Below are 18416 nucleotides of genomic sequence, written 5' to 3'. Positions count from 1 at the left end.
TGCGCTTGAGCCTAAGTACTCTTTTATGCTGAAAGTGATAATCCTCCTTCACAATATCTTAATCTTCCTTCTGAGAAGACTGCTACTGCTACTGTCCCAGCTCTTCAGCCTTTGTCACATCCTCTTTGTGCTAGCTTCAGTTGTACAGAGCATAGCATACTAAATTACATTGCACACTGTTTGAAGTGTACCCAGAGCTTCTGTCTCTGTCTTTCTCTCCCCCCTCCTTTCCCACCCCTGCAATCTGTCCAGATCATCCAAACATATGACCCTCATATTCAGGAGACTAACCATTTGCACCCGCCCCTGATACATGAGTTAATTGCCTGTTGATGTGCCAACATGGCCGAGCAGCAGTTACAATGAAATGTATTGGAATTCTTTAAAGTGCCGCATTTCAGTGGAGCACTGTGTTTTAAGTTGGTTGGAGATGTGCTATGATGATGTGGTGAGGCTCATGCATTTACGATGCTAACCTCTCCAGATAGGGTGTGCAGGTTATGCATAGAGCTTACCCTGAGAAATTAGCAACTGCTATCCAAGATAGAGGCCTATAGGATCATTTGGTAAGCTGGTGTTGTCAAGAACAGGTACTTGACTTGCATTGGGAATTGTCATCATCTAGTTTTTCCCTGCCACAGTTCAGCAAGATATAAATGCATGCAAATAGGCCACTTGCTGCACACGATTGAGTTTCTTAATTCACCTTTCAAACCTTGGGTGTAAATTGGATTATTTTGAAACTTTGAGCTACATTAGAAATACTGTATAAGTTAAAGCTGTCAATTCAACATTAATATATTATTCAAATGTTAATAATAAAGGTTGTACCTTCCTCATGATTGTCATTTAATCGTAAATTTGGTTTTATCTAATTGTGGGTTTATTTTGCAGGCTTTGTATTTGTTGATTTTGAGTCAGAGGGCGATCTTGAAAAGGCATTGCAAAGAAACAAAGACTACATGGGTAAGAAGTTTTACCTTTTGTCAAGTGTTGACATTTACTGTGTAGTCCTTCCTTAAATAAGAGAGGGATGACTACTCAAGTTGTAATACTTGAAATAGAATGTGATTACTTTCTAAAATTTAACTTCAAAAATATTTTCTGCTTTGTTAAAGGTGGAAGGTATATTGAACTTTTTAGGCAGAACAATGCTCAAACAACTAAACCAGATAGAAAAAATATTGACCCAAAATGGCTAAAAAGGGAAAAGAAAGAAGACGAGGAGGAAGAGGATATCTCTGACTCAGGAAGATTGTTTGTTCGAAACTTAGCTTATACGTCGACAGAAGAAGACTTAGAAAAAGTATTTTCTAAATATGGTAATTAGTTCATTTTTTTTCTACTGTGTTGTGATTAATTTCTTTCTTGGAAAAAGTGAATTTTGTGTTTCCATTTTTACAAAATGACTATTTATGTAATGTCAGACAGGTTTGACACTGATCTTAGAAAGGTGCAGGTAGGTCCTTTGGTTCACTGAGCCTCTTCTGTCATGAAGAGTCACAACTTGAACTTTTAAATATCAATTGCCTTCCTTTTCTTTGTATCTCCCGATACTCTTACTTACTTTCTAAGTGAGGATCTATCTCTCTCGCATTTGATTTTGCCTGTTGTCGTTCTCATTCCCAATTGCGTAGCAAAGAAAACATTAATTTTCAGCCTGTTCTTTTAGAAGAAAATGTGTTCCTTATCAACTGAACTTCCTCATACTGAATTTTAAGGTCTCAATCAGATTCTCAAAGTAATATAATTGCATGCCTAATTTTGAAGATTGAATTACAGTTGCATTGTTCATAGTTAATTCTAACAGTCCTTCTCAAGATTATTGCTAAGTGTGTTAGGTTTTGGCAAACTGAAGCTTTCTGGCCACCTGAGTCTGATGAGTGCCAGCAAGTCATCGCAAATCTTTGCAAGTCGTTATCATGGACAATTTTTTTGTTTAATTTTTTCTGTTATTTGAATGTTTCAGCAATGTCTTGTTCTACTTTAGCAACCTTGCACTTAAAGTCATTTAGATTAAAAGAAACTTAAATCAAAACAGTTTTAATTCTGCTGTCACCTTAAGTGTTTGCAAGTAGTAGTACTGCAGGGAACATGTTGGTGTTAACTAATCAAACTTTAAGAAATTAGCGTTCTTACAGTTGACCTGCTGAGTGAAAACCAAAAGCTTCAACAGTATATGTCTCTTTTAAGCAATAGTAATTGTACTTTAAAGTGAGGAAATGCTAAATACAGACTGTTTGTATTCTTGTTTCAAAATTGTATTCTGGCACAGTTTTCCAGCTCTGCCTTGTTCATGAAGGAAGCATCAACATTCTAAGGAAAGAGGCAGGAGTGTACAACTCGAGTTTGAAATTAACAAAGTCTTGTAATTCGCTGACTCATCCATTATTTTGCTCACTCCTGAGTTGAGGAGTGATAATAGACAGAAATATAGAGGTACTAAGTCTTAAGTATTGTGTGAATAGTTAGCAATGCAACCTGGAAGTTAATAAATACTTTACTTTATAACAAACATCTGAGATGGTTAAATATTTAGCAATAGTAATCAGACGGGGGAAAAAAGCAGGCACTTGACAAGGTTTGAATTAATTAAGGAGAACAAATGCAAACTTATAAAACACAGATTGTGCTTGACTGATTTGAGATTTTTTTTGACCTAGCAACTGAAATCATTTGATAAGGTATCACATATAAGTCTAGTTAATAAAACTGAAGTTTGTGAAATTAGATGGTCAGTGTCCACTTGGAGAAAAGAATTGGGCAGAAAGACTGCTTGACATTATTAAGACTTGTATCATTCTATGTGCAGAAGGCAGCAAGTATATTTTTCAGAGTTAAGAATGATTGTAAGGTTCCCCAAGTTTCAGTGCTAGGACCAATGCTTTCTTTTCGGTACAAATACTTTTATAGTGAAATACAGATTGAAGTTTCAAAATTTGTGAAATAAACTTGGAGTTGTTGTACACAATGATGGTGATATTGTCTGCGACAGAACATAGCAGAATGGGCAAATAATGTAATGCAGTGGAATTTAATGCAACAATGTGAGAGGTCATGCATTTTGGCAGAAGGGATAGGAAGAGGAAATAGTGGCTTACAGGTACGTAAAGTCACTGTAATCTTACCAGACCAAATGGCTGTTTTATCATGTGAGAGTGATGACTGATGGTGGTTTAATCTGAGGGTATACATACATTAGAAGAAGGGAGAGGTTGAGAAGGAGTGTTCTAACAGCTGGTGCAGGAATTGAGCCCATGCTGTTGTGATGTCACATAAGTGCATATGGGCAAAGGCACTTGGGGTTCATATGCATTAGCCCTTGAAGGAAACAGTTAATTGAGACATCAATTAATAACGTGCATCGGAATTGAAGACTTCATAAGTTCAGGTATTTGAATATAAAAGCAGGAAATCATGTTGAATGCTTCACGGTGATCTGGTTAGACCACTAATTGCAACACTTTTGATCCAGCATTTTATGAATTATGTGATGGTCCTTGATAGATTAGAGGATATTTACCAGAATGGTTTCGGGTTGAGAGATTTTTGCCGCAATGTTAAACTGAGGCTGCAGTTTTTCATTTTAGAAAAAGACTGAGGGAGATGTTTTTAGAGATACACAGAATTATGACTGGTTTTGATAAAGTAGACAAAGAAATCTATTTCCAATAGCTTATGGTACAAAGATAATGGAACATAGAATTAGGGTACTGCAAAAAAGGTGCAGTAGGATTGTAAGAATGTTATTAATGGTGAGCAGTGATGCCTTGACACACATGAGGATAGTGGCAGTAGAAACACTGATCACAAATAGAAGTTGAATAAGCTTTTGCATGAATTGCATTTGTTGGGTTCTGGGCATAGGAGTTGCAAGAATGTGACTGACTGGATTGTTGTGCAGATGTCATGGACTCTAAAAGCCTGCAAGGCCTCCTCTTGTGCTATAACAACATTACAACTTCAAAGAAACCAAAACTGGTAGAAGTTTGAAGTAAAGGTTAAAGTGCAAAAAGTGCACATTGCCAAAATAACCTGTGCATTTAATAAATTGAAAGTGAAACCTTTATAATTGACTGCAATTCTGATGGAAATACTTGTGGAAACTTAGATTTTTCATAAATGCCAGCAACTCTAGCTATTGTCTAAAGTTGGTAAGTGTACTTCATAATATATAAACAATTTTTTACACATTGCAGTGAATGTACTTGATTTAAAATTGATTTACAAAAGTCAGAAGAATTAAATCAGTTTGTATTAGAAACAATTGTAATTTATTTTTATATTAATTTGGAGCAATGCATTTATTTTGAATTCTAACAGGACCATTAGCGGAGATTCATTTTCCTATAGACAGCCTCACCAAGAAACCAAAAGGCTTTGCATTCATCACGTATATGATGCCTGAACATGCTGTGAAGGCCTTTGCTGAATTAGATGGGGAAGTATTTCAGGTAAGGTTTGGTAATTCTACATAAAATTCCTGATTCAAATACAATTATGTTTGAATTTCAAAATCAGTAATGTGCTTATAACTTGTACTATGAGGTATACCTTTCACAGGCTTTGTGCTGACATATTTAGAATTTGAGAGATTTTTGGGATGTGAGCGATGTCTGTAGAACTCTAGTTAGAAAGTTGTACCTTTGCTTTTAGCCATCATGAGTCATGTAAGCCATGACTTCTGAGGGGAGTCAAGATGTTACATTATAGTAAAGGTAAGTCATGTATGCAAAGTATTGTATCAGTTCTCTTATTAATTACTTACAGTTTTCCAGTTTTAATTTGGAGCTTTGAACAGTATAACGCTGGAAGAGTCCTTTGGCCCACCAGGTCAATGACAAATTTCTTGAGCTAGTGTTTTGGCTTCATTTTATAAATAAATGGAAGTCATTGCCAGTTTTTTTTTATATAAACCACATCAATCTAGCTTATTCCATGTTGTTATGACCTGGGGAGGAGGCTAATTAATGTAAAAATCGAGGTCACTTGGGGAAATAAATAAAACTTCCCAGAAAAAAAAGTTCAGAAAAAGTAGTCCAAGAGATCGACTTGATCCTGATGTTTTTGAATTCCCTTTCAACCTAATTTAACAGTCCATAGGGCTGGAGTTGTATTCTTTGACTACTTTGAGGCCCACTTTTACAGACCAGACACAAGTTTTATCATATCCTGCCCGTTGTTTTCCCCCCAGCTCCAAAAATATTCAATATGTTAAGCAAATAATGTTTGTGAGCCTTTCAACTCCCACTCTCTCAACTGCACTTACGCATTAATGCTTTAGGGCTCCTTTGTAGCCTCTCTCAGCTGCCCTACAATACGCTTTCACAAATATTCCCATTTCTTCAGCTCCAGGACAGCTTCTAAGTTCTAACACTAATTCTTAACTGCCTACTACTTTCTAGAACCTTTCTGAGTTTGTTCTAACAGCATGAAGCCATCCAATTGTTCTTGATTCCTTACAGAGTCCTTGAACGCAGAACCTATGTGCTTCAGTTGCCTTTCCAGCAGTCTAGATAACTGTTGCACTCGGAATGTAAATTTAATGGAAACTAGTTAAAATAGAATCAGTATCTCTCTCTCCTTCTCCATACTTAATGACCTTCACCCCTGCCTGTTTTCTTTGAACTCCTGTTCAGTAACCTCAAAACTGTCCTGAGTGATCTGTTGAAAATGATGCAGTGTGCCTTATCCATCTCTGGGCAGTCTTGAATGTTGCTGACAATGACTCTTGTAACCGATTGTGCTCTAAATGCTACATTTCACACAGTACTGGCTTGTTTAGTACAAAACAAATGTATATCACCAGAGGATTTCGTCACAATATGCTCATGCTATGAATTTAGAACTGCTGTGAATTTTCTTCAGTGCCACAAATTCTCCAGAACCTCATCCCTGTAACAATACTTGACATCTAAGTGAAATAATGACTTCCAGAGGAAATGGTAGATGTAAGTTTAGTTACTACGATTAAGAGACATTGACATGGATGAGTTGGACCGAAGTGACTCTTTCCATGCAGTATGATTTTATGACTATAGCACTAATACTTTGAATTGCGAGAGAAATGAAGAATTGTATAAGGTTTTTATTCCAAAGTTGTCGATTTGTAACACTTTATCAAGGAGGAGATGGAAATTTTCTTTCTAAGTGAAGCATTAATTTCTAACTTGTATATTCGGTTTTCTAAAGGTGGTAGATTTTTTTCTCATAATGCATGTTTGTGTGCACAAAAGATAATTTTGCAAACATGCAGAGTGGAATCTTATAGGGGTCTGTCTTGACATCAAAATCAATTTGCTGTGTTTTATACTTCTGTTCCAGGCAGTAAGGCAAGGTTCTTGGTCAGCAGTAGCATGTTACTTATTAAAGTGGATTATTGTTTGATAACAACCTTATGGACTACAGACTTTGCCTCATTAACATGTGGATTTCTATTGTATCACTTGCTAGAAGCAAATTGGACACACGATTCTTGACATAAAAGTCACAGTGGCGACTTTGGCTCATTGCTTCCTCCATGTTGAACTCCAGCCACTACTATATTGAGGTGCAATATGGGCACCAGCCTCATGCATCTCACATTCACTGACGTTGGCATCTTATAGGCTGCATTTGCTGACACTTAGGAGCATAGTGACTATACATAGTCACGGCAAAATCTCTGAAACAAATTGAAATGAAGAATGATAACCTAAGAGCCCTTTTTTTTTAAAAAAAAGTATATATTTGAAGAGAAAAATGTTTTAAATAGAAATTATTTTTAAAACATGAACTGAGCATGTGCAGTTGGAATTTGTCATTGGATGGTTGGTGTCAGCAGGCTCCTTCTAGCCTTTAAGAACCTCTGGCACAGCTGTGCTGTACTTACTGTACGCTTCTGCACTTCAGTGCTCACTTCGGGATGCAATGGCAACAACCTTGTAATACAGCATCAAGGACAGTTTGGACAAGGGTGCTCAGAGGCATGCAAGCAATCCATGTACTGGGCCGGACTTAGACTCCAGGTGAACAGCTGGATCCTAATACTCATTCACTTTGTATCTGCCTATATGCTTAGAGCATCCTTCCTTTTTTTTGCACTGTGTCCCTGAGCCAGAGGTGCTACATTCACAGTACTGCTGTATTTCTGTCCCTATTTACAGGACACAAGACCAGGAGGCTTGTTGTGGTTATGAGCAGTCCACAGTCAAGGGAGTTAGTCTTCACTCAGCTGGGCCCAGCACAGTAAACCAAGGATAACTGCCAATGTAGTTCAATGACATGGTTAGTAAACCACTTCAGACGAGCAGAAATAGGATCCTGTCCTCATGAGGGTGGGCATCCCACCACGTCTTGACTCTAGCTGATGACTGTTTTCCTCCTTATGAGGCAGATATTATGGGGGATGCAAGTAGGTGCTGAAAATGTGTTGCTGGAAAAGCGCAGCAGGTCAGGCAGCATCCAAAGAGCAGGAGAATTGACGTTTCGGACATGAGCCCTCCTTCATGCCCGAAACATCGATTCTCCTGCTGTTTGGATGCTGCCTGACCTGCTGCGCTTTTCCAGCAACACATTTTCAGTTCTGATCTCCAGCATCTGCAATCCTCACTTTCTCCTCGATGCAAGTAGGTGGCACAGTTGGTATTTTTGTTGTAGTGGGGGAGCTGTCCTCAACAAGTGAGTAGGCAGCGCAGATGTAACTTGGGGTTAGTGGTGTCAGGGATTGGAGTATGTGACAGCAAATGAGGGAAGATGTTGCATGCAATAGTGCAAATGATGGTGCATAAGCCTTGGGTGTAGTTGCAGAGATAGTGAATGTAAGATATCCGAGAGAAATGGCACTTAGACTAACAGAATGTAATTGACTTTCTTCCTACTTTGCTATTTGTACCTCGAGACAACTGAGACTGTACGGACCCAGTGGCAATCTCAGACCAGGCTGGCAGGGCCTGTAATGCTGCTGGGGAAGAGGATGTCCACCAGGACCTCCAAGTGCCTATTTGCAAAGCAGGATGTCAAATTTCCTTTCATTTCTGAACCCAGGGCAAATATCAGCAACTGTGCTGGGCAACTGCAGTCTAACAGTGCTTATCTGGGTGCCCAGTGACCTTTTAAAGGTGGCAACCTCACTGGAATGCTTTTGATTTTGGGTTATCGTAGTAGTCGTGAGTTTTAGATTAGATTAGACTTACAGTGTGGAAACAGGCCCTTCGGCCCAACAAGTCCACACCGACCCGCCAAAGCGAAACCCACCCATACCCCTACATTTACTCCTTACCTAACACTACGGGCAATTTAGCATGGCCAATTCACCTAACCCGCACATCTTTGGACTGTGGGAGGAAACCGGAGCACCCGGAGGAAACCCACGCTGACACGGGGAGAACGTGCAAACTCCACACAGTCAGTTCTTCCAGATATGAAAAGTGGTAGATTAGGGCTTGAATCGAATGAATAATATGCCATGAGGGTGGAATAGGTAGTTAATGAAGGAAGAAAAGCCACTAGGCCTTTGGGAGTGAAGCCTTCCATAAAACTTGAAGAAATTGTTTATTTTTTTGGCGTTAAGATTCAGTTCGCAGTTATTCATATGCAAAAACACACAAATCAATTTTGAACAGGTTGTGCTGCACATTTTTGCACATTCTTTCTTGATTCTGAACTTGAGGAAAAGTAGCACAACAATCTTAAAAGTAAAGCTTTGAAGAAAATGATTCAAAGTAGAGTATCAGTACTATTGTCTCTGATATAACGCAATAGTTCTGTTCTTGTGTGATCTTGCCTTACCAGAAAGTCACGGAGTAGCCACGCCGTTTAAACTAATTGGGTTGGAAGTGTATTATAGTCAATATGGGTGTGGAAAGTTTGTGTTCTACACATAACTATCTAAATTTTTCAACTGTGTCAAAGCCAATTCGTATTGAAGAAACATACGTTAGAGCAGAACTGACTGTATTTGAAAGGACTGCATTTGAGTGTGCAACTCATCAAAATCGCCAGAGGGTGGCAGTCACTAACTAATCTGTCTTGTTGAACTTTCAAGAATTGTTGCTGAACTCTTTATCTTACATTGTCAATAGATTTTAAAATGCTCAAATGCTGGAAATTTTAAAATAAAATTTAAGTTTTAAGAACAAATAGTGATTGTTAACTTTCAAAATTACTAAAGGTGGGCTAATGTTTGTTTCTGACTTGAAGATAAGCTCTTGCGTCTTCTGTTTCCTCTGTTCACATTTCATTTATTTTTGATGAGGTCACTGTGTTTGTGTTTTTTCACTCTACTATTCACCTTTCACTCCACACCCTCCCCTACCCCCAACCACATATTTGAAGTTAAAGCATGACAAATCCATTACCCGAAGTCCAGAAAATTTTAGTTTGCTTGAAAAAGGTACCGTGGATTTTAACCAGTTGGGAAATTAAGCCTTCAGGATAAAACATACTTGAGCTGCCTTCAGCTTGTGCAGCTAGGACCAATGTGTAAGTATTGACTAGAGTTGAGTACAAAAAATGTTTCTATACAAAGTGATGAGTTTATCTGCACATCTCCGTTCCAAATATGCTCGAGTAATCATTATTACACATATCACAAAAATGTCTGCCTCAGTGGGTTAATTTGGTTGAGTGTGTCTCTTTTTTCCCCTCTCTACCCTAGCGAAGGTAGACAGTGAATTATTAGAAGACTATTGAACATGGCTTTCAGCCTTCCTGACCACAGGACTTGTGTCATATCAGATTCCTGATGAAGGGCTTTTGCCCAAAACGTCGATTCTCCTCCTTGGATGCTGCCTGACCTGCTGTGCTTTTCTAGCACCACACTCTTAACTCTAATCTCCAGCATCTGCAGCACTAATTTATGCCGTGTGCCATACCATGTCTATTGTGACCACTCATGATGTAAATTGAAGTCAGTAGAAGATGAGTTAAATAAACAGCCTAGTTTGGTGCACATTTTATTTGGTAAATGCAATATTCACTAAACAATTTTCACTCATGGAAATCTACTAAAGAGGATGGAGCAGTTGGATTGTTACTTCAGCTTGGTCTTGACTGATTCATAATCAATAAAATTCTTTCTGATAATCTTCATTTCAGTAAACCATATTGAATAATTAAGGCAAAGTTGTTATTTCAGGAGACAAAGAATTCTCAAATTGTTCCTTTTATTTCTGCTATTAATGTTCAAGGATTGGAGATTGTTCAAAAAGTTATTTGCATGCTTTAAATTGATATACACAATCCTAACTTGTAAACATTTGTGATGTTGACTCAGTAATACTCAATGGTAAAGTTAAATACAAATATATTGCTTTACTATGAAAAATCAAGAAGGGGATGTTCATTTCAATGTATTGCACCTATTTAAAGTTATTCATAGGTTTTTAATTGCTTCACTGTGCAGTGCCACCTTTGTGCATTTTAAAACCCTTTAACCACTAAACAAGTTGGACATAGTTACTTAATGCATAAACATGAAACTTAATTTCTAAGATAAATTATTTTTCTTGCTGCATGTAAGTGTGCAGGAACAGTTTGAAGTTGTCAAAAAAAAGTGGATAAATGCACAATTACCTTTTACCTATACAGGGCAGGATGATGCACATTTTACCATCTACAGTAAAAAAGGAAAAGACTGAAGACAGTGAAACATCAGGCCTCTCTACTTACAAGAGAAACAAAGCAGCGAAAGACAAGGCCAGCAGTAGCAGGTTGGAATACAATGCATGGAATGCACAGATTAATGTGATGATAGTCAATTAATAAATACATTTTGTGTTTGGTTTTAAAACCTTTGCATCTGAAATGCTTCTATTTAGAGAGTTTTCCTTCGTGGGTGTTTGCTTTCAATTGAGCAACCCAAGTGTTGTAATATGTAACTTTTAATTTAGACTTCATGAAATGCTTAGATCCTGACATTTGCATGTGACACATTTTTTTAAAGACTAAATATTTGAAATGTAACATAACCTGACTAAATGCCATTGTAAACACGAGTCTGCATATATCGATTGCAGTGGGCTAGCACCAAAATGTTATTTGACAATCTTAGCCTTAGACTCACCTCCTAAATAGTGGAAATCAGTCCTGTTTGGAAGTTAAATAGTCAGCTGAAACAAAATTGACTTTTCCACCTACATTCAAGAAGTTGGCCACCATTCCTCTAAGCCTGCTGATATATACTGGCCAGCCCCATCATCCTCCACTTGCTTGAGGGTGTTTCCCCTCAGCACTCAGAATTGACAAATGTATCTCAGCCATTGAACTGAAATTGTGGAATCCTATCTCTCTCTCTCTTAAAGCAGAAAATGTAAAGTCAGAACATTCTATCTCAAACTTAGACAATGATTAAAAAATGATAGGGTTTGCTGTAGGAAACCTGTATCAATGAAATTTTTGTTTTAAAAATTTATCTTTAGCCCCATGAAATAAGTAGGACATCAATCAGGTTTAATTGGAAACATACCAGCCTTTGGAGCGCTGCTCCTTCATTCTTAAGGAGCAGCGCTCCGCAAGCTAGTGTACTTCCAATTAAACCTGTCGGACTATAACCTGGTGTTGTGTGATTTTGAACTTTGTACACCCCAGTCCAACACCGGCAACTCCAAATCAGGAAATCCATATAATCAACTCAGCTCATTTTCTCTCCAATGAACTGAGAGCAATGCTTGCCCACTGAACAAGCATATATTGAATGCATCGTTCTGAGTAGAGCTGTTCACACGTATATCTGAGCTGAACTAGAAGCATGCGCACACTCCATTTTTGGCTAGAAGCAGGATCCTTAAGCAGTGAAGTTAATCAATTTCGATGTGGAATATGACTATCCTTGTATTTTTCAGCTCACATAATTGGAATACTTTATTTATGGGAACGAATGCTGTTGCTGATACAATAGCAGCAAAATATAATGCTACAAAAAGCCAAGTGCTAGATCACGTAAGTTTTGTTTTTATTTGGATTGCACAAATAGTTTTATCCAAAATATTTATGCTATATGTATTTTGATAAACCAATGAATGCCTTGTCTTGAGGTAAAATTTGTGAGAGCCCACCTCTCGCACCAAAATAACTACAACTAGGAACTTCCACTTCTGAAAGCACTGTGCACAACTCACAGGTGAAAAATCTACATTTTCTGGTTTGAATCCATATCCCTTAATGTTACTTGTTAGCAAAACTGTCAGTCTCAAATTGAAAATTATGAATTTTGCTTGGACATTTTTTGGGAATGAGGTTTATGCCTTTGCTGCTTTATCTGTGATGTTGATCCTCCCTTCTCTCCTGAATGGCTCTGATTTGAAGGTTATGTCGTCTTGTCCAAGATATCCACAGTGCAGAAATTATTTCTCTTTATCTAACTTTTCTATTCTTTCCAAAATCCTAAGACCCTCAACAAAATCTCCTCAACCTTTCATATTCCAGCTATCACAACCCTAATTGATGTGATCTCTCCTTTGCAACTTAACTTTGGAGATCTGGTAACATTTTGGTGAATCTGAGCAGCATTCTTCCCACAGCTCCTTTTGGATGTGATAGCCAAGAAATACACCATCTCCAGATGTGCTCTAACATGAGCTTTGAATAGCTATAATGTATTTTCCTCCCTTTTATATTCTCATCCTTTTATTTATTAAAGATTACATTAGTGTTTTGTATTGGCTATATTGTAATCTAGTCCCTCCTCCCTACCTTTTATCTTAGCCTGCTGGACACATTTTCCTCATTCCTAATGAAGGGCTTTTGCCCGAAACATCGAATTTCCTGTTCCTTGGATGCTGCCTGACCTGCTGCGCTTTAACCAGCAACACATTTTCAGCTCTGATCTCCAGCATCTGCAGACCTCACTTTTTACTCTATATTGTAATCTAAAATTTCTTTGGAGCTGTTATATTTGTAGCTTCTCATCATTTTAAAAACAACGTGTGTATGTTTCTTTTGGTCCAAAATGGATGATTTTTGTACTTCTGTTTTGAAATTCATCTGCCCCATATTTACTCATTCAGTTAACATGTTAATATCACTTTGTATTTCTATGCTTCTGTCCACACTGCTTATTGTGCTGTCAATGTTTGTGTCTGTGGCAAAATTGGATATTGGCTTTCTCATGTGTTATTAATGTCATTAATGAATATAGTTCAAGGCCCCAGCAAAGGTCCTTGTGGGTCATCACTGATGACTTCCTTGCCACTTCTACCTTTTTTTAAAAATGCCTTTAGGTTGTTCGTTCACACGATTTGGAAATTGCTGGTAATGCAGCAATGGCTATCTGTTCCCTTTGCACTTGATGTGGTGAGTCATTGTTTTGAGCTGCTGTAGTTTATGTGGGGATGGTGCTCCTATGATGGTATGATGTGGGGACACCAACATATTCAGCCAGTGATGATGAACAAATAGTGGCATATTTCCCAGACTGAATGAGTTCTGACTTAAAAGAGGAATTTTGAATATGGGAATGCTGATATCTCCTTATCTCCCTGTTTTATTACCTAAACAATCATCTGACCAGATTAATAATTTGCCTTCCATTCCAGGTATTTTAATTTTAGCTGATTGTCTATGAATTTTATTAATTGCCTTCTGAAGTCCACATAAACTACATCCATAAACATTTCCTTGTCTGCTATTTCAAGTGCTTCCTCAAAAAAATTGTTTAGGTTCTAAGACATGACCTATCCTTCACAAATCTATTTTATTTCTCTAACCAGTTTAAATTTTTCTAAATGTTTAATCACACCCTCCTAAATTGTAGATGCCAACAGCTATTAAACTAAAAGGTTCCTCCCTCATCTCATAATAGTCAATAAATCTGGAAAGGCAATAGATCATAAGTAGATCTGCAGCTAAATTCAACTGAAGTATTTTTTGTTATATTTTAGGTTTGACTTAATTGCTGAATTTATCACCATTCTCCATTTTTTTTCCTCACAACTGTCCAGCTTCCTTACTCGTGATTAAATGATCTCATGTATAAAGTATTTTTAGGAGTGTTTTGGTCCTGTTTGTTATAGGGTCTCCTGAACTTTGGGCCATGAGTCTGGAATTATCTGGCCTGCGGCACAATGCTGCGACCAACAAGCTATCTAGCTGCAAAGGTTCACCAGCTATATTCTGATACACTATATAACATCTCTTTGGAATCAGTCCCTCTCTCTGTCTTGCTTTATGTCTTGCATAAATGGGTGCAAATTCATTCATGACATATTGGAAACTGAAAAATTTTTTTTTGCATTAAAAACTTGCCATCTGGTGTTCTTATGCGATGACATTCGCAGGAGAGGATTTGTGATGTTATTGCTTAATAAAACTGAAATAATAATCGACACTGGGTCATTCAAAATTTTGATTGCCAGCAAATGCAGTACAAGTTTATGCAGGATTAAGTAGCATTTTTCAATCTAAACTTGAGTAGAGTGAATTAAAATCTGTATTTCAATCACTTCATAGTATTGGTGTCTTCTTCTGAGGAAGTGGTTTTCAAAAATGTGCAGAACACTTTGACAGATATAAACTCAGCTTGTTGATATTTGCTTTGATGTTTTAAAGGAAGGAAAAGGCAGTGTTGCAGTCCGCATGGCCCTGGGAGAGACGGAGATAGTACAAGAGACCAGGCAGTTCTTGATAGATAATGGAGTTAGGTTGGACTCTTTCAGTCAGGTAAGACAATCCAAATAAATACAGCTGACACTTCAGATGAGTGTTAATAACTTTGTTGATTAATGCATTATCAGAAACATTAATGTATTTTTTGCACTGTTGCTGAAGCGTGAAGCATGTGGTAATTAATCTTTTGTCCAGTAGCTCGAACATGTTTTCCATCAAACATAGTCTCAGAAAAAGAGCACAAGAAATTCCAATCAGTACTTCAGTTCAATATTTAACAGTATTCTTTTTGTGGAAAAGGAGCATTCACTGACAATACATATTAAAAATCCAGAGAATGTGTAAATACTTCTGACAATTTATTGGGTTTTTTTGCTTATTTCTGATATTCAGAATTAATACAAAATAACTTAATTAATTGAGCTTTTTTTCTCTGCGATCTCTAATGTAAGGTCAAACTTTACTGCCGGAAAATAAGTGTTAATAAAGAAAAGGACAATGTAATTTTGGATTATTCCTAACATAATTTTGGGGAGGCATGGTGGCACAGTGGTTAGCAGTGCTGCCTCTCAACGCCAGGGACCTGAGTTCGATTCCAACCTTGGGTGACTGTCTGTCTGTGTGGAGTCTTCCCGTGTCTGCCTGGGTCTCCTCCGGGTACTTCAGTTTCCTCCCACAATCCAAAGATGTGCAAGTCAGGTGAATTGGCCATACTAAATTACTCATAGTGTTAGGTGCATTAGTCAGGGGTAAATGTGGGGAATGGGTTTGGATGGGTTACTCTTCGGAGGGTCTGGACTTGTTGGGCCGAAGGGCCTGTTTCCATGCTGTAGGGCATCTACTCTAATCTAATCATAGGGAATCCTGATAGAAATTCACACTGTTTTTTTATAATTAGCAATATTGAATACAAAAGTGAATGGGTAGGTTTATCACTTAGTAGTCCAGATATTGATTGCTGCTGAAAATGGAGACATGTTGCTGAAGCTTTTCATCCTGCACTTGTGAGCACAAACTCAAGAGTGCCAAGTTTCAACCAATCACAACAGAATATATTGTGGGAGAAAAAGGTGTTAATTGGTTGGTTAGCTTTGATTGGCAAGAACATTGTATTGGCAAACAATAGGCTCAAAAGAGACAACCCTTTGAATATATTCCTTCATGGCAAACAGGTCCCTGTGCATGAATTTGTCACTTTTAACATGTGTTAATGAGCCACATTATGAGTTTGGCTGATCATCAGTTGGTTGTTAATGTAACTGTTAATGTGCTCTGAATACTTGGTTCACCAAGTGCTACTCGATCGTGGAATCAAATCTGACAACAAATATTTTTTGTGTTTTACAACTGTAGGGATTCTATAATTCTATGGACTAGCTGACTATGACCTTGTACTCTGCCTATTTCATGTTTTTATATGATTCATTTAGCCAGTAGTTGTAATGTATGCCTGTGTACCTGGCATGGTACTATCATTGAATTATATGAAAAGCTGAACATCATCTTAGACTGATCACAGCATCCTGTCAGTGGAAAATATCACTCAAGTCACTGTGCATAGTGGCAGCATGGAATAGCTTGCTTAACTTGTTTTTTACGTTATTAAAATATTTTGTTCTACCAGCATTTTTGGGATAGACAAGGCACTTTATTGGAATAAGAGTTGGAACTTTGGTGTATGTGCCAAGTTCCACGACCTGCAGTGAACAGTATTCTGCTTAGGATCACTGCTGTCCTACAGCATAGCTTCAGCGTGCTTTATCTTTGTTCCACGCTTGCAAGGTGAACAAATGTCTTGGGTCCAGTTTAAAAGATCCCTGATAAAGCCAATCTTCTAGCACAGGGAGGATTATGTAAATCCCAATGTACATACTGATTTGTGTAGGTAGGCAGGTCTCTTAACTAGCACGTCAAGGAAAGAGAGCATGTTAGATTGTGCCATCTCAAAGGCAAATTTATCATGGGATGGAGCACATCAAGATTTGTAGGGAATAATGGGTGAAAGGCAAGCACTCATATAGGTCAAAGACAACTAGTCTTTGTAAAGAGTGGGAAAATTTGTGATTGGATAATGCTTCAAAAACACTTGCAAAAACATAAGTAGTTGATTGACATCTAAATATATAATTTTGCATGCAATTGTGCTAATACAGGTAATATTTTATAATTTTTAAATGATATTTGTATTAATATTTCATACTTGTAGGGTGTTGGGAAGAGAAGTAAAACAGTTATCCTTGTAAAGAATATTCCTGTTGGAACACAAGTGGAAGAATTGGAGAAAGTATTTAAGAAGTATGGAGATCTTGCACGTGTTTTACTTCCACCAGCTGGCGTAACTGCCATTGTGGAATTCCTAGAACCTACAGAGGCAAAACAGGCGTTTACAAAGCTTGCATATTCCAAGGTATACTATTGCAACTACTACATATCCAAATTAATTCTTGTGATTAATTTACTGATGCAAAGCAGAACGCTTAACATCTTGGGCACTGTTTTTGAGTCAAGTAATCAGTAATGACAATATTATAGAAGTGAACCCATATGCAATAGCAGATCAATGTTTCAGCTTTTTACTTTGAGGAACAAACAAATCGCTGGCTGGTGGTCAGAATGCAGAGTAATGTACAAAATTCTGGTCACCATATGTTGGACTTTCCTTCCATAGATGTGACAGGAAGGTGCAGATAATCGGATGGCTTGGTGCTGCTGTGATCTATCCACTTCTTGTCACCTCAATTAATTTCCGGGTGAGAATGTCCATGGACAATGATCCCATCCACCAACAATGAAGTCCTTTGTGATCAATTACCAAATTCGTAAGAGCCTCAATCCACTATTACCTAAATACCTGTGTTCCCAGCAATCAAGAAAGATTGCTACTTTCCTGTCTCTGAAATCAAAGCTGGTTTAAAGAGGGAGGGTCCCATATTTTTCTCAATCTGGGACCAATTTGGGGGATGAATGGCACTGAAAGCCACCTTGCCCTTGCCACTATCCCATGATTAAACCACCCGCCCACAAGATGCACACATTTCTTGCCCTGGTCACCATTTATGGCTGTACAACCTAGTCTTGGCAATGATCTCCAGATCCAATTGGTTGGCAACAATTGAGTGATGACACATCTGGTATGTCATGAAACCCACTGATGAGATCATACGTGGCTATTGGAGCTTGATCTGGTGGATTTCTCAGTCATGGAGTTGGGGGGAGAGGGCATGAAACACGTACCCTCCTCCTTACTGAAGAGAGCACAAAATCATCACCATATTCCAGAAAGGACATAGAAAAACTGAACAAGATACAAAAAGAGTTACCCAAGAATTGTGACAGTGAAATTGCAGCTATTGCATAATTATGAATAAAATAGGAATTTTACAAAGTGAGAAACTTAGAAGTACAGAAGAGCAAAATACTGCAGATCCGCTGCAAATATGAAAAGTGAACAAAAAAATTGCAGCATTTTGGAGCAAGAAACATTCACGAAAACATTCCATTTGCTTCTAAAGTGAAGGTTCTAAAATTGTAATTGGTTTGAATAGGGTAGATATCAAGAAAATGTTCCTCCTTGAAAATCCAAAGTTATACGCCAAACATCACTTAATAGTTACTGAGAAATCTGATAGGCAAAAAAGAAGAATTATTTTGCTGTGTGTGGTTTGTTCTGTAACTACAGGAAATGGTTGAGCCAAATGGTTTAGATTCTTTCTAAAGGAAAATGGATAAGAGCATGACAGAAAAGGAAAAGGGAAAACATGAATGACTAAGATGATGGAATTGCAGGAGACTTGTGGGGAGTATAAGCATGACACAGATTAGTTTGCCTGAAC

General features: G+C 37.8%; 1 protein-coding gene across 1 annotated transcript in view; it reads left to right on the top strand.

Moving 5' to 3' along the window:
- The window catches only part of rbm19 (RNA binding motif protein 19), a 248632-nt gene that overhangs the window by 31169 nt on the left and 199047 nt on the right, over nucleotides 1-18416 (top strand). The window contains exons 9-15 of the mRNA XM_060843698.1: nucleotides 895-966; nucleotides 1119-1322; nucleotides 4324-4454; nucleotides 10570-10691; nucleotides 11823-11919; nucleotides 14527-14637; nucleotides 16790-16990. Coding sequence (XP_060699681.1) covers nucleotides 895-966; nucleotides 1119-1322; nucleotides 4324-4454; nucleotides 10570-10691; nucleotides 11823-11919; nucleotides 14527-14637; nucleotides 16790-16990 — 938 coding nt within the window. The remainder of the gene's footprint in view (nucleotides 1-894; nucleotides 967-1118; nucleotides 1323-4323; nucleotides 4455-10569; nucleotides 10692-11822; nucleotides 11920-14526; nucleotides 14638-16789; nucleotides 16991-18416) is intronic.

The sequence above is a fragment of the Hemiscyllium ocellatum genome, chromosome 24, assembly GCF_020745735.1.
Source record: "Hemiscyllium ocellatum isolate sHemOce1 chromosome 24, sHemOce1.pat.X.cur, whole genome shotgun sequence".
Taxonomy (NCBI): Eukaryota; Metazoa; Chordata; class Chondrichthyes; order Orectolobiformes; family Hemiscylliidae; genus Hemiscyllium; species Hemiscyllium ocellatum.
This window is presented reverse-complemented; position numbering and strand designations above follow the sequence as displayed.